Raw genomic sequence first — 14,953 nt, forward strand, 5'->3', positions numbered from 1 at the left:
TGTTTCCTACTCTTCCCGTGCTTTCCCTGCAATGCTTGCCAGTCTGGCACTAGTCTGGCAGATCAAGGAGCTGTTCTGATGAAATGCCTTTTTTGCTTTGCAGCTACTGAAACTGGATTCTTGCATGTCTGTCTTTCTGCATGGCACCTCAGTATGTTGTTGTGCATGCTGAATTAAGAGTGACAAGAATGTCTTGGCTCTTTAGCAATGAAATGCACTTTTTTTGTCCTCATGGGCATGTTATCTACTTGTGATGTGATTTTGTTTTCTTTTTAATCACTTAGAAGTTTATTTTGCATGCATACCTTTACTCTGTTCTGGTTTTGGTTAAACCACTTGCATTTCACAGTACACCCGACTCACTACTGGATGATCTTTACAGTTGCCTAGTTGGCAACAAAGACAGTGGGAACACAGATGTGGTATTATTCACAATTTGGAGTTTCTAAAACCTTGGCACTGAAGAACATGATTGCCCTATGGAGCATGTGCCACTACATAGCTGTTTCCAATAACAGCTAGACTGCAAAGGAATGTGGTCATATCAGTTCCTTTCATCAATGTGCTCTTATATTTATTTTGTATTTCCATGCCAGGGTCTCAAAGCCAGTCCCAAAGCCACTATGAAAGCCAATATGTTTTAGACAATTTTACTTATATTATACTGTTGAAAAAAAATATATGACTGGGAGAAATTCACCAGGATTTCTGGCATGTGTACACTGCAAGAGAGTATCCCATAGGGTAAAAGAGTCATCCCACCTTCTCATTAAAATAATCATTGAAGCCTCACCTTTTGCACATATGCTCATAAACACCCCCTCCCCCCCCAGCCCTAACCAACCCACCCCCCCTGACAAAGTCAAGAAATTGGGGCAAGTTGTGATGAGTCTCCATGGGGAATCTTACAGACTGCTCACTCCTGGAAAGTGTAGACTGAAAATCCTTCATGTCTACAATATTCTTCCAAGGCTTACCTCTTCCTCATTGTGCAGAAATATTCTGTTAAAGAGAAAGGACTACTGTTATTACACAATATGGCAAGAGAATTTCAAGACTGTCAGTATGATACTTGCTATTGAATATCCTTAAAATATGGAGATACTGGTATAAAGGTACATCAATATTGAAAGATCACGGACTATATTGCTGTGAAAAAAAGAACCCAAAATACCTAGAACAATAAAGACTACTTTAGAAAGCAAAAATGCCTGTATTTGCTGTGGGTGGGCTATAGCACTGGAACTAAATACTTGCCCTCCACTGTTGAGATAGCAAAACGCTTTAGGCTCTTGAACTATTTTTAAGTGTCACTCCTACTTGATTAGACTAGGATGTGTTATGGATATCTCAGTGACAGGGAGTAACATTTCAACTTGTTACATTGCATTTACATGGAGACAACTTTGATATAGATTCCCTGGGGATATATTTAATGAAGTGCAATTAGAAAAAGAAATAAAAATCAGTCAACATAAATAAGAAAGCATATTATTAGCTTGCTGTTTGGAGAAATTCAGCATGGAAAACTTTCAACTGAGTTATGGGCTTTCACATTTGAGAGTAAATGCTAAAGGAATCTTTTTTTTTTTTCTATGGAGAGATCCTTTCTGGTGCAAGCTACTCAATAGCCCAGTCCCCAGTGGCAGAAAACAAGCAAGCCAGATATTTTTTTGAGAGAAATACTAAAGAAAAATATGGGAGGCAGTGAGATGCTTCCAGTTTTACTTTTTAAACTTTTTACTTTTTTACTGCCTGCTGAGGGAAATATTGTACCCCAAAATTTGAAAAGACTCATCTGGATTCTTCTTCAGAGATGGTAGTTATTGTCCATGAGTTTATCAAAAAAATCTGATCACATGATAAAACTCTTGCCAACCCACTTGTTTCTGTGGATGGCATAAATGGTGATGATTGAATGAAAAAACTATTTTTTCTCTAGTAATATCCTGGGAGAGTTTTCAATGAGTTTGAAAGGAAAGAATTAATGAGCACTAATTTTAAATAAATGTATGAAAAACTGAAAATTAAGTTTGAGTTATTAAAAAGTTTTCTAACTAAGTTAGTAATGTGCAATTCTTAAAATAATCATTATCTGACATTTCAAGTTAAATATTGCTTCTTTAAACTTCTATTCTGTATGAGAAACTGTGAGAGGATATCCACTGATCCCATTTCAGCAAGACTCTTGTCCATGACTGCTCCTCAGCCCAAAACCTGTCTATTTTGTCAAACTCTGAAATGACATTGATCTCTCAAAGGGGATGTTATCAGCATACAACCCTGACACCATCCCACAGAGGCAAAACAACTGCCCATTATTCCCAGTATGTATCATCCCACTGTGAATCAGAGCCAGATGCTGGCACATGAAGCTGCATCTGTCAACACTCTTATGGCACTTCATTGTAACTTGGCCAAGAAATTTCCAACTACTCACTCTCTTGGAAACAGCTACAAAGGGAATGTGAGGTATTCTGCTTCTGCAGAAAGGAATGGATGTCTTTGATAGCTCTCTGCAAGGCATTCTGAGGGTCAAAATTATGAGATACAAGAGCAAGGCACAAACCTTTGCTGACGGAAATGAGTCTAAATCTTTGATTTTAATGGAAACAAACTAATTTAAGCTGTGAAGGCAGAGAAATTAGAGTAACCAAATTAATCTCACAATTGCATTATGTTTATTGCTACAATTTGGTATTAAAAACATTTCACATAGTTCAGTAAACAAGTTTCAAATGAGGGTGATTTCAATGGAGGATCATCACAAGACCCAAATACTTTAGTTTTGAAAAGTAAGCTCTTAAAAAATAATGGCATAAGTTAAATGCCAAAATATCCCTCCTAAACAGCTAATAGTAAGCAAATATTTTCCTATTTAAAATGTGTAAATAAGTTTAGCAAGGGACTTTGTAAAATAGTAATTGCATTTAATGACTCATTGTCATAATTGATTTCCAGTTAGAATTATTACAGCAGATACTGATGCTACAAAACATAAGTTAAAAAATGGAAGAATTCTACAGGCAGCTTGAAGCAGCCTCAAAGCCACAGCTACAGATTCTTGGGAGGGAATGTAACTATCTTGATATCTACTGGAGAAGTAACACAATGCGGCACAAACAGTCCAGGAAGCTCCTGTAAACTGATGACAGCTTCCTGACAGAGGCAGTGGAGGATCCCACAAGGAATGGGGGACTCAAAGTGACAAACAAGGAAGGCCTTGTCAGAGATGTGAAGGTTGGGAGGCTGCCTTGGCTGCAGTGACCATGAGATTGTGGAGTTCAGCAATGGGCAGGAACAAAGCAGGGCAGCAGTTAAGATTGCAACCATGGATTTCAGGACAGATGACTTTAGCCTCTTTAGGGATCTTCTTGGAAGAATCCCATGGCAACAGATCCTGTGGGAAGAGGGGTCCAAGAGACCTGGTTGATATTCAAGGATCACTTCCTCCAGGCTCAAGAATGATGCACCCCAATGAGCTGGAAACCAAAGAGGGCAAGAACCTTGCATGGATGAACAGGGAACTCCTGTCATTACTCAGGTGTAAGCAGGAAATGCACGGGAGATGGAAGCAGGGTCGTGCCACTTGGGATGAATACAGGGAGGTTGTCAGAGTAAGTTGGAGGCAAGGCTCTATCACAGAGTTGCTTAAAGTAAACAAGACAGACAACAGCATCCTAAAGGCCAGCCAGTTCAGTAAAGCAGGAATCCTACATGGATTGCAAGTGAACATTTGCCTTTGATGAAACATGATAACCCACAATCTTCTCCTTCAGTCAGTTTTTTAAGCCCAGGTTATATAACTCTGAAATTATAAGTGAGCTAATGAATCTGTTATCTTTAGAACATAATTCTGAAAATTCTTAGGAAAGTTAGCCACCATACATTGAATTGTTATACTGAATCTCTCTCAACTTTAGCAACAAGGAAAATAGCTGACATCTATTGTGCCTTTAAACACCTCCTGATGCTGAATACACTGAAACATCATGAAGAAGGAAAAGGTGTGTTCTGATGGACTTCCATATTTCTCCTGCATATTTTGTTAAAAATAAGAAACCTATATCTCTATTATGAAACTAGAAGTTACTCTTCTCATTACAATATAGAATTCTTTGCTGTCTCTGTTGGAAAATTGGGAGGATCACGTTGAACAGTAATGGTACCGGTTTACTGTATCACAAAGATAAAAAGAGCATAGAAAGGATCCAAAGTACTTTGACAAGATACATTCCATCATGAAGCATTTCAGCTTAGTAAGAATTCCTCACCTCTTCTGGTCTGAGAACATGAAATGCAGTAGACAGAAGAGTGTTTAGCTTTGGCCTAAGCAACACATCCCTGCCTTGTTTTATACCCACCTACTTATGCATCTCATCTGCAGCCACTGGGACTGTAAGTTGTGGCAGATCCATTCCTTTCACCATTCTTTCTTCAGATGCAACTTTATTTTGATGTCAGCTTTCTTCCTGCATGTATCTGCCCTGTCAAAAAGATGTTTAACTTATGACATATACCTATAATGAGTCAAAAACTACTTTCTTTTTTCTTCATCAGGAACCTCTATTCCTCCCTCTGACAATTTCCTTTCTATTGTTTCACTTTGTCCTTCAATACACCCAGTATAATGTGACAAAGGAAATAACAGAGATTTCAAAAGGTGTTAAATGCCCACACACATTATACCCAAACATTTTTTGTTTTTAATTAAGCTTTAAAAAAGTCTTCCTATATGTGAGATTCATTCATACAATTTTTGGTTGTTTGGGGAGCAATGTGTTACCTATTTATTTACAGTGTGAAAAACCATGCATGTGTATTTACAGTGTGAAAAACCATGCATGGCTCTTTTAGCCTTGGAATATTTTGGTGGCATGAAGCGCCATCTTTATGGACAACTGCAAAATAAAATGTTTGCAATTCATTGCACCTCACTTAGATACCCAAAAGTTAATTGCCCAGCTTTAACCTTTAGCTGTCTTTATAGCCAGTGGTATGAAATGGAGGCCTCCAGAGGACAATTTCATCCTAAGAAAGATGCCTAAGATAGAAAAGATGAATCACCCTTTGAAGGTACCAATTTCTCTCCATTGACTATAAATGGATCCCTTGGGTGACTTATCTAGATATAACTGTCTGAAAGTTAACTTTTAAATGTCTGGTAGTGAGACAGCCTACATACATTCAAGAAATATGCTGCAAAAGTGCAAGCAAGAATTTTCAAATGAAGACTTGAAACAAGTTTTCTAAAAATTTCAAATTATGTTATCAGGAGCAGCTGTTGGTGTAATCAAGGAAACAGTGGTGCCACTTGGAAAAAAAAATGCATTCCAGCTGCTATAGAGTTTTGGGAGTGAGTGAAAGGGGAAAAGAAGAAATGGATAGAGAAATATTTTCTTGAATAAATGTGGAAATTATTCCCTATCCAAACGATTCAAACAAAAGAAACCTAAACAATCTTTGCAGCAGTACAAAAGCTCAGCCTTTAGAGCTTCCAATTTCATAGAATTTAAGATTTGGAATTTTAGTTTCTGTATGCTCACAATGTTCACTTTTTATTTTTTTTTAATTTCTGTTAGATACATTTATATGTTCAATGGAAAGACATGGTGAGTTAAGTCATTTTCCCAAAAATCATGGAGCATGCCTTGAGCACTCGGGTTAAAACTCATGGCAGTGAAACCCAGGACTCTTTGTTCTAAAAATAACTTCTTTAAAGCATAAAGCATCTTCCCTGGCAAAGACAAAGGGAAAGAAGAATCAGTAGCTACCAAAGCATTATTGGTTTAAAATAATAATGATCTCCAGTATTGCTGGTTTTTCTTCCAGTATTTCTCATAACTACAGCCATGGAACTTAGCTCCCAGTGATTTCAGTGGGAGTGAATAAACACACAGGAGTTAGGAGCCAACACCTCTGCAGCTTTGGGCCCTCCTCTGATATTTGATCTAATAAAACCTCTCAGTTCCTTTCCCTCTAACTTTAGACTGCATTATTGAAAGTCTAACTTCTGAAAAATGGCTATGGATTCACTGTCTTAAATGATTGTCAGGTATAGACAAGGCAGGTAACGTAATCATTAACTCCTTGTTTGTCTCATTCCAGCAAAATGACTCAGAGATATGAAAAACTTTGTGGCCTGGGGACAGATATACTTGGATTTAGTTTGACTTCCAGTGATTTCTATATTAAGTATATTTATTATTCACAAATATCTGTAATTGTGAGAGATTATAAAAATTTGTAATTTTATCTGTAATTTGATTTTATCCATGTTAGGCTGGTTTTGTTTTGCAAAAACTGGCACATACACTCTTTCTTGAAAACAACAAAAAGCATTATCATTCTTGTAGCAATCACTTATAGCTTTTCTGGAATAGAGCACTGACTGTTTCTTAGATGTAGTTGGACTAAGGATGGTTGAAACTATGATATGTACAGATAAACCAATGCAAAGAACAGAAATTACTAAGCAGTGCTCTCATGGCACAGTCCGTGTCTATTACTTTCCATCATAACAGCCTATAAGGCCCCTCTGTTCTCTTTAATTGTTAACTGCAAGTATTTAGTTGCAGCGTTTTCTGTTTTAATTGGATATTTCATATTGTGGAAAAAAAAGCATCTATGCCAACTCCTGATATTCATGTTAATTATGCTAGGGGTCACTGTATATGATAACAATTTATTAAAGGTTATTTGGGGAGAGAGAGAAAGACTGAATATGTCTTTTCATTTTATAATCTGCCTCTACAGTCCTTTTGTACTGCACTGTGCATATAATAACCCATCATTACCACACAATAACCCATAATTTCCACTGTCCTGGTACTTAGTTCTTTGAGATCCGTCTTTTGATATTTCTAGATGTAGCATGTCAGTTTATTTTTACCTGCTAACTGCCGGTGCTAAATATTGAGAGGAAGTGGAGGCAGCAAATTAAATTTACAATTTTTTCAATTCAATTTTATTTGAGTGTCAGGAAAGGCTGTGTGACTTCTTAACGTATAATGACAAAACTGTTAATGCTTAGCTCTTAACTCCTTAATGACTTCAGTCTTCTGAGCATAAAAATTGGAACAGTTTTCACAAATATGGATTGAGCTAAAGAGGGATTTTGTGGTAAAAAATCTGTGTAAGGGAGTTCTAACAGATATACTTCTGTAAATAGATTAAACTGAAAGCTCTGTCATGCAGCAAAAATACATTACATGCATTTCTGGACCCATAGTATCCACTTTAAGTTAAAACAGAAAAGAAACCCCAAAACACCAATAGCTCTACCCATGCCTGTCTTGCCTACTTCATTTGTACACTTGTTATGCACACTTGCTTTATGTGAGATACAAATGCACAGGAAAAAAAAAAATCAAAAATATTCCCAGCTGTGACTTTAATTGGATTTGGTGTCTGAGTGAAAACACAGCAACTGACGTTCTCACAACATCCAGGAGTCTGCAACAATGATTCTCACACCTGTTTAATTGCCAAATCAAGTATTTTCTATTCAGAAACATCACTAAAACATGGTAGGAAATTGAAAATAGATGGTCCCTTTGAACCCTAACCTTCTTCTAGTTCATTCTAAATAAATATTGATATTATTTATATGTTCATGCATGCATGCACATGTATTATAGCATAAATTATATTATTACTACATAGAAACATAAGAATCTGTTGTCAACAACAAAGGATGAACTCAAATCTTTATGTATTAAAAATAGCAGTCTATCGAGTTGCTGCTACTTACGTTTGGTGTCTTGAGAAGAGAAATTTAATCCTTCCCCTTATACCCTTTCAAAAGAGCATTTAGAATATCAGTCTGCATCCTTCCTTCCTACACCCTCAGTTTTAACCTGCTGGTCCTTGCTTTCAGCTTAATAAATGAATAGACTCCCAAGGTGGTTAGGTTATTTGTATAGGCCTGGTTTCACTGCCTGTGTGTTGAGGGAGTATCTCACAATAATGTGCTTTACTCTAAGTTAGACTCTGTTTAGAGTTCCAAAATTATTTGTGTTATTGTTAATGGATTTAAAGCACATAGATATGTGTTTCCACATAGTGGAACATAGCTAGATGGATAGATTTGTCATTACCCATGTAATCTATACTTTTCTTCTTTTCTTATGCATCATAAAAGAAACTGGCTGATAGTCAGTGTGGCAATACTAAAGTTTAAAATATTGCATTGCTGCTGGTAGTCACTGTATATACTGTAGTGTAGGTTTTTTGTAATATCATCAGCCTTATGCAAAATCAGAGTTTCACTTTATGATGGACAATTAACCATTTGATAAAGACCCATCTTCTGAGTGCAATTAAAAAACTGAAATATATGTTGGCTACTAAAATATACTTTTTTAAAAGTCTCATTTTATTATCCACTAAGTCCATCCTCCCCTGCCAAAAATTTTGTTCCAAATAGGTCATTAAAATCCTGCTTAGAATTTTTTTTCCCATTTGACGTACTTTTGTTAGGTGGCCACATCTAGATTACTAAATCAAACGCAACTCAACTGTTCTCTCTCTGAATGTGATTTTTTCTCTCATAGAGAGATCCACGTTCAGTAAATTTCCTCAAGGTCAAAATGGGCTTGATGCATCTCAGCTATCTCTTGGGAGTTGTCCCAGGCCCCTACCAATTCCTGAACTGTACCAATGAATTTTTTGAGACACTTCTGATTGGCACAACTCAAAGTTGTCAAAGGCTATCCAAAAGCATGTTGCAGGATATGTATATCTGAATTTTAGAGCCCAGTAATGTTCTCAGGCCCCATTTAATTGCCAGTGTGCATGAAGTCCTTGTGTCACAGTGTGTTCCTTAGGAAAGAATGCCTATATGGGGCATCAGTATTTTATTTCAAGCAATACATTCCAGAAAATGAGCATTTGCATTGTTCAGTTCAGTTACATAATCTCACCTCTTGATCCTCAGCTGTTCTTTCTCAGTGAAAAAACAGTTGGCTCCTTTCATGCACACATAATAAGCAGAGAAACCCTTCCCCAGAACAGTCACAGCCTAATGTCTGGAGAGTAATGACTAAGGGGAGAGACTCACCTTTAACTTGCAGCAACTTACACCTCAAAACGGGAAGCCTGGGCAAAAGGGTTGAGCTCCATTACGTTTTCAGTCCTCTAAAAGCATATTTGGCAGTCTTGCCTCATTCTGCTGATCCATGCCTTGTTCCAACATTCATTAAACATTTGATTGGAATTTATTTTTCATAACAAATGACTCTGCAAAGACAATTACTTTATTTGAATTATTTTTACCATCACTAGAGAATGATGTTGTATTTGAGCAGAATGAGATTTATCTGAAGACATTTTGCTGCACGAGAAACTGTAACAAAGTATTGGTGCTGTTAGACCATAGGATTCCTGTTGTTCAAGGAACTGGTATATGGATATGAGGAAATGAACAGTCATAGGAATGTTATTTCCACATATTGAATTCTGTGATGGCATTATTTGCCTCCATATCCAATTGGAATATTCACCAGTCTGAAATGTTGGTATAAAAATAAAAATAATAACATTTACAAGTATTTAATCTTTTTATCAATAAAGATATATTTAGACACTTTATTAAGGTTGCTGCAGACAAGTTGAACCCAGAAGATCAGGAAAGAAGGAAAACTCATATAATTTGATATTGTCATAAATCAATTTATAAAAAATATTTAAATATGACATTTTTGACACACATAGAAAGACATTTCCTAGATTGAGAAAAGTAAGGTAATTAAAGTTTGTCTTATATTCCTTATCATGCAATAAAAAATCTAAAATATTAATAAACCAAGTCAGGATTAATTTCTTCAAGACATCTCAATCAATTTGATAAACACTGATGACAGAAATTTCCCAGAGCTTAAGGACTGTAGGACTGGAGCTGATTTTCAATGAAGTATTCATGTTACCTAGTTAGAGCCCTAAACCTACTCATCCTTCCAGCCTATTTATTTTCTTTGAGTCTGTGGAGGAAGGTACTCATGTCTTAATGTGACACTTTTTCTCCTGGTGAGATCATTCCCATGAGCTTAAATCCAAAATATTTCTCCCTTTCTGTTTTCATCAGATGTAATTTGTTGTCAGCTTTTTGCAATATCATATATGAAGGAGATATCTAAAGCACAGCTGCATGAAAAGATGACAAATGGAAGTGTTGTGGATCAACTCTAGGGACAGACTGGCATAGAAATGCATGGACATTTTTGTGCTTGCAATTACATATTTTGGAGAAATCAAAGCTTACTTATTTTTTTTTAAAGCAGTTTAAAGGAACCTTAGTGGCTTATCTCATAGCAGTAAAATGAAGGCTGTGCTGGAAATGAGAAGCAAATGACTGTGCAGTACTTCTTGTGGCTGCGTTTTTAAAGCTGTGAGATAAATGTATGTCCAGCAATAATAGTGGTAATCTGGATAACAACTTCTCGTAATTCATGAACTAATCTGATTGTCCACTGAGAGCATTTAATACATCCTGCCTTCCTCTCATTTACATCATGGATATGTGTCCAACTGGCCACTGCCAGAGTCAAGATAGTAGACATCATAAATACAAATGGTCTGATCTGTTGAAGCCAATTCCTCATTTCTATTTATCAGTTCTCTGTTCTACAGAAAATCACTTGTGCTTTATAACTTAAAGAGGAGAGAAGAAGGAAAAGAAAAGAAATTTGACTTAGGTTATCCCCTTTAACATATTTCATCAAAAGAATGGATAAAATATTTATTCATTTACTGTCTTTTACATTCCCATCAAAGTGAATAGAGAGACATTTAATAAGACATGGAAACATTAAAGAAGCCTTTTATCAGAGTGGATGGAAACCTGCTCAGAACAAACATTTTGGCCTAAGGGAAAGTTTTTGATCTGTGAAGCCTAAACTTAAAGCACTCTCATATTGGATCGTGTGGTCAATTTGCATGAAATAAATGATTTGCTTAAAACTTGTAAAGCCATAAAATAGAACTTGACAAGTCATTAGCAATAAGTGGTATCATACTGGCATTATGTGCACACTGGTGCTATCATTAGAAAACTGCTGCCACAGCAAAGCACAGGGAGATAATGGGGCCAGCCTACAATTTGACCTAGAGGAGTTAGATCATTGCCCCACACTGTAGATACCACTCTGCACTCCAAATTATCGACTCTCCTTCGTCATTACTCATCTACTCAACATTCTGAGCCACTGCCCTTTATCCTTTTTCACACAATACGTTCATCCCAGTTATAAAAATTATCACTTTCTCTAACTGGGGAATAGGTGGTCTAGTTCTGGAAAGGGAAAAAAAATGAAAAAAGAAAAAATGGGGAAAAAAAAAGAACTAGTGTTTATTCTAGGAGTTTGATCAAATGTAGAAGGAAAAAAAAATTACTCATTCTTCATTAATTGCTATGGGGTTTTTTTTGTTTTCATTGTAAACTGGAAATTTAATTGCTCCAGTTTCTGTGTGTTGATGGTTATGTTCATGGTTATGAATATAACTTTTCTATTCTGGTTGGCAACAAAGGTAAGCAGCAGCTCATTAGTTCAGTTTGTACCTTCAAGATTTTTCTTTTTTTCAGACATAAAGCATTTGGAAAATCATGGCTAAATATCAGGATGCCTGAAGTTTTCCAAACATTCATTTTAAGGCTATAGTTATTCTGTCATACCAGTAAATATGGACTTGGGTTTATTGCCAAGACAGGAAATACATAGAAAATGTAGGATTATTACCACTTGTTGTAAAACACCTTCAATACATTGGTTCTATAAATGTGTTAAAATTTTGTCAGGGACATCTGGCTGAGGGACATGTCAAGTTTGAGCAACTCTGTGTTTGATATTTTATACAAATTACTGGATGAACTGAATCCCATGCTCGCAAATTATGTGCCTTCAATTGTACCTGTGTTGATGAGATGCAATAACATTAAGTCCACGATGTTCAAATCCCACTGCTGTCTTCAAGATGATGTTTTTCTCATGCATTCCCCATGAGTATATACACCTTTGCAAAGTGAGAGGGGTAAGTAAGATGCTGCAGTTTCTAAGGCCCATTAAAGTCTTTATTTATTTTCTGAGTCTATCATTAAGCATGAGGCATGGCTTTGAGTTTTTGATGTGAAGCTTGACCTGAGCTTTGACAGTCTGTTTGCATGTGGACTCTGGTGCAGTGAATGTATGCTGGTGCATACAGTGAATGTATGTTGGTGAATTGGTTTAATATTTAACTATTTTATTTTTTTCTCTGTCACAAAAAAATGCACTTTCCAAATGACAGTGACAGAATAGCTACTGAGACAAAATGCCAGTGAAATAAAAAGAAATAAGGAGACTGCAAATATGTCATAAACTAGAAAATAAGCATAAGTAATATAAGAATATATTAAATATGTTCACGAATCTGTGGAGAAATGAAGTGAGGAGTGTTTTGCACAAAACATGACATCTGCACATAGGCTAAGACAGTAGAGAAAGTCCCAGCTGAACACTCTGAAAGAGTAGAGGTGTTTGAGTCAGCAGCTGGAATCAGAACCTCATCAGTGTTTACAGTGCATGACCTGGTTGGTATTGGCTAATTAAGAAAAAGCCTTAAGGATGAGAAACATCATAATTTTTACTAGTGTTTCCAGGAGCTCATTAAGTGGACTTTAGGGAGCAACTGAAGATCATTTGTTTGACAGAAGAAAATAAGACACTGTTGTAGAAGAGGCATCATGTGTATGCAACCCTATTATTATAGTATTATTATTATCTTTTGAGTCTAAGGAAGAAAACCAGAACTGTAGCATTTCAGCATATGTATGAGTCACATGGACTTCATTGGTTTTTAATGTGACTCTTAAAAATAAATTACTCTCTTTCTTGAGAAATACATTTCCTTCTTATAGTGTCTGAAAGATATTAGCTTTTATGCACACTGTAATATTTTTAACATGAATCATTTTGAAGGGAGCTCAGCCTCCCAGTGGAACTGCTCAGCCTGTTGGTGAATATATTTTCTATGCTTCATAACCTGTATTCTTAGGTGCAGGACATAAGGAATTTGCACCACCTCGTCTTCTTCTGGAACACAGTCCAAGAAAGAAACCAGCAGCTATTGAAGGCAAGTTTGAGTTTTTCCACCTTTATTGGCTTCTACTTATTAACTTGATTATCTGGTCTAATATTTTGGTTGTTTTTTTTTTTTTTGGTTTTTTTTTGTAAATATAACCTATCTAGGCCTGGGACAAGAAAGACACAGTGACATAGTCATGACAAAACCTAAATGCTCCTTATAGTAGTCTCACAGATGGCTTGGGGGATTTCCTGAGTGAAACAGATTACGGGATTGAGGACTAATACTTAAAATGCTTTGAATGGCTTTCAGCCATAACTTGCTATCTAACTATAAACATAATCAACATTATCCTCTTAATATACTTTGGATTATTCTTTCACCTATTGTTATTCAGTAATTTTTCTGTGCTTTATTTGTAATAATGAATGTAATATTTCTGGCTCTGCATTTATCAACCCTATTGCTATTGTTAAAACCACCGAAAGAGAAATACAAAGTCAGATCTTACGTTCAGAAGATTAAAACATAATCCCTGCAATTGAATTATATTGTTTATAGTCTGATCATTACAGTAAAGTGATTGAAATACTCATTTTAATTTTAAAATGAACTATGTCTGATGACAGAACTACAACTGCAATGTATGTACTTGGTCTTTACACCATACAATTAAATAGTACAAAACAGCCGGGTCTTTTAGTGTAATTATGTAGCAGTTTTCATCTGATACTTGAGTCCTTCAGTCACGCCATGGCACTTGTTAATTTCTCTCATAGAGGTCTTAGTTCTGTGTCACCCAGAAAGCAATTGCAGTTTAAGAGAGGAGCAGATGGGGTGGCAGCAGAGTAAGTAACAAAAGCTACAAGTTTTCCTGCATTTGAAGACAGAAAATGAGACTTAGGTTTTGCCAGGACCCGTGACTGAAACAAAGTGTTACATTAATTAGAGATTTCTGTAATGTGATTATTGTGAATCAGAACACTTGGATAAAAATAGTTATGTGACTTATCATGTCTTTCCCCAAAAATCTCACCTCAAATGATTATTTCTTTTTAAACATGCTGTTTAAAGGAGTATAAAATTGTGGTTATTTTGAGACAGAATAGAAATAGATTTGCACTCCTGCTTTCTTTAGGAAAATTTTTGAACCTTGCTTATTCGCAGAAAGAAGCCCCTGCAATGTTAAACTCTGTTATTTGTCAATTAACCATGGAAAAAAAACCATAATAGAACAAGGCAGACATATTTGCTGAATGATAAACTTAATCTTTAAATATAACTGTTACACAAGATGAACTAGCATCAAATTAACATTAGATTCTTGATTTTCAAAATCATGAGGAGCATGCAATTACTGCAGTTGCACATAGAAATGACTGTTTATGACCAGTTACACATTTGTGCGTTTCATTAGCTCATTTATGCATGCAATTCAGGTAATTGGCACTGCAAATTAGACACCCATTTGGCAAACAAATTTGGGGGAGATTATCTGCTCAGAACCATACAACTAAATTCCTTTTAAAGCTCAAGGCCAGTCACTAGGATACAATACTTCTCATGCAAGATTTGGAAGACATGAAGAAGGCAGAATTACTTGTAAAATGTTATCAGGAAAAGCTGTTATGTTGTTTTCCATATATGAGAAAATATGCCACGGCGCCTTAAGGAAACCTAAACCCTGAAGCTTTATTTCAGCCCTAGAGGGAAAAAAGTATTTTATGAGAATATTTGGCAAAATGTCAGAAGGGAAAAAAGGAGTAGGCAGACAATTTTAAATCTTTAAAATAGCTGAAGAGACATCTTCATGTGACTTAGTGCTTAGATACTTTTATGACTGGTACATCACTAAATATCACTGATCAGGAGAAGGGACAGATTGAAACAAAAG

At 36.0% G+C, this 14,953-nt stretch overlaps 1 protein-coding gene across 1 annotated transcript in view; it reads left to right on the top strand.

Moving 5' to 3' along the window:
• TRDN (triadin) overlaps positions 1 to 14,953 on the top strand; it is a 218,789-nt gene that overhangs the window by 81,436 nt on the left and 122,400 nt on the right. Inside the window, exon 12 of the mRNA XM_050973020.1 lies at positions 13,030 to 13,107. Within this exon, the coding sequence (XP_050828977.1) occupies positions 13,030 to 13,107 (78 nt within the window). The remainder of the gene's footprint in view (positions 1 to 13,029; positions 13,108 to 14,953) is intronic.

Source organism: Serinus canaria, chromosome 3 (genome assembly GCF_022539315.1).
Source record: "Serinus canaria isolate serCan28SL12 chromosome 3, serCan2020, whole genome shotgun sequence".
NCBI classification, from domain to species: domain Eukaryota; kingdom Metazoa; phylum Chordata; class Aves; order Passeriformes; family Fringillidae; genus Serinus; species Serinus canaria.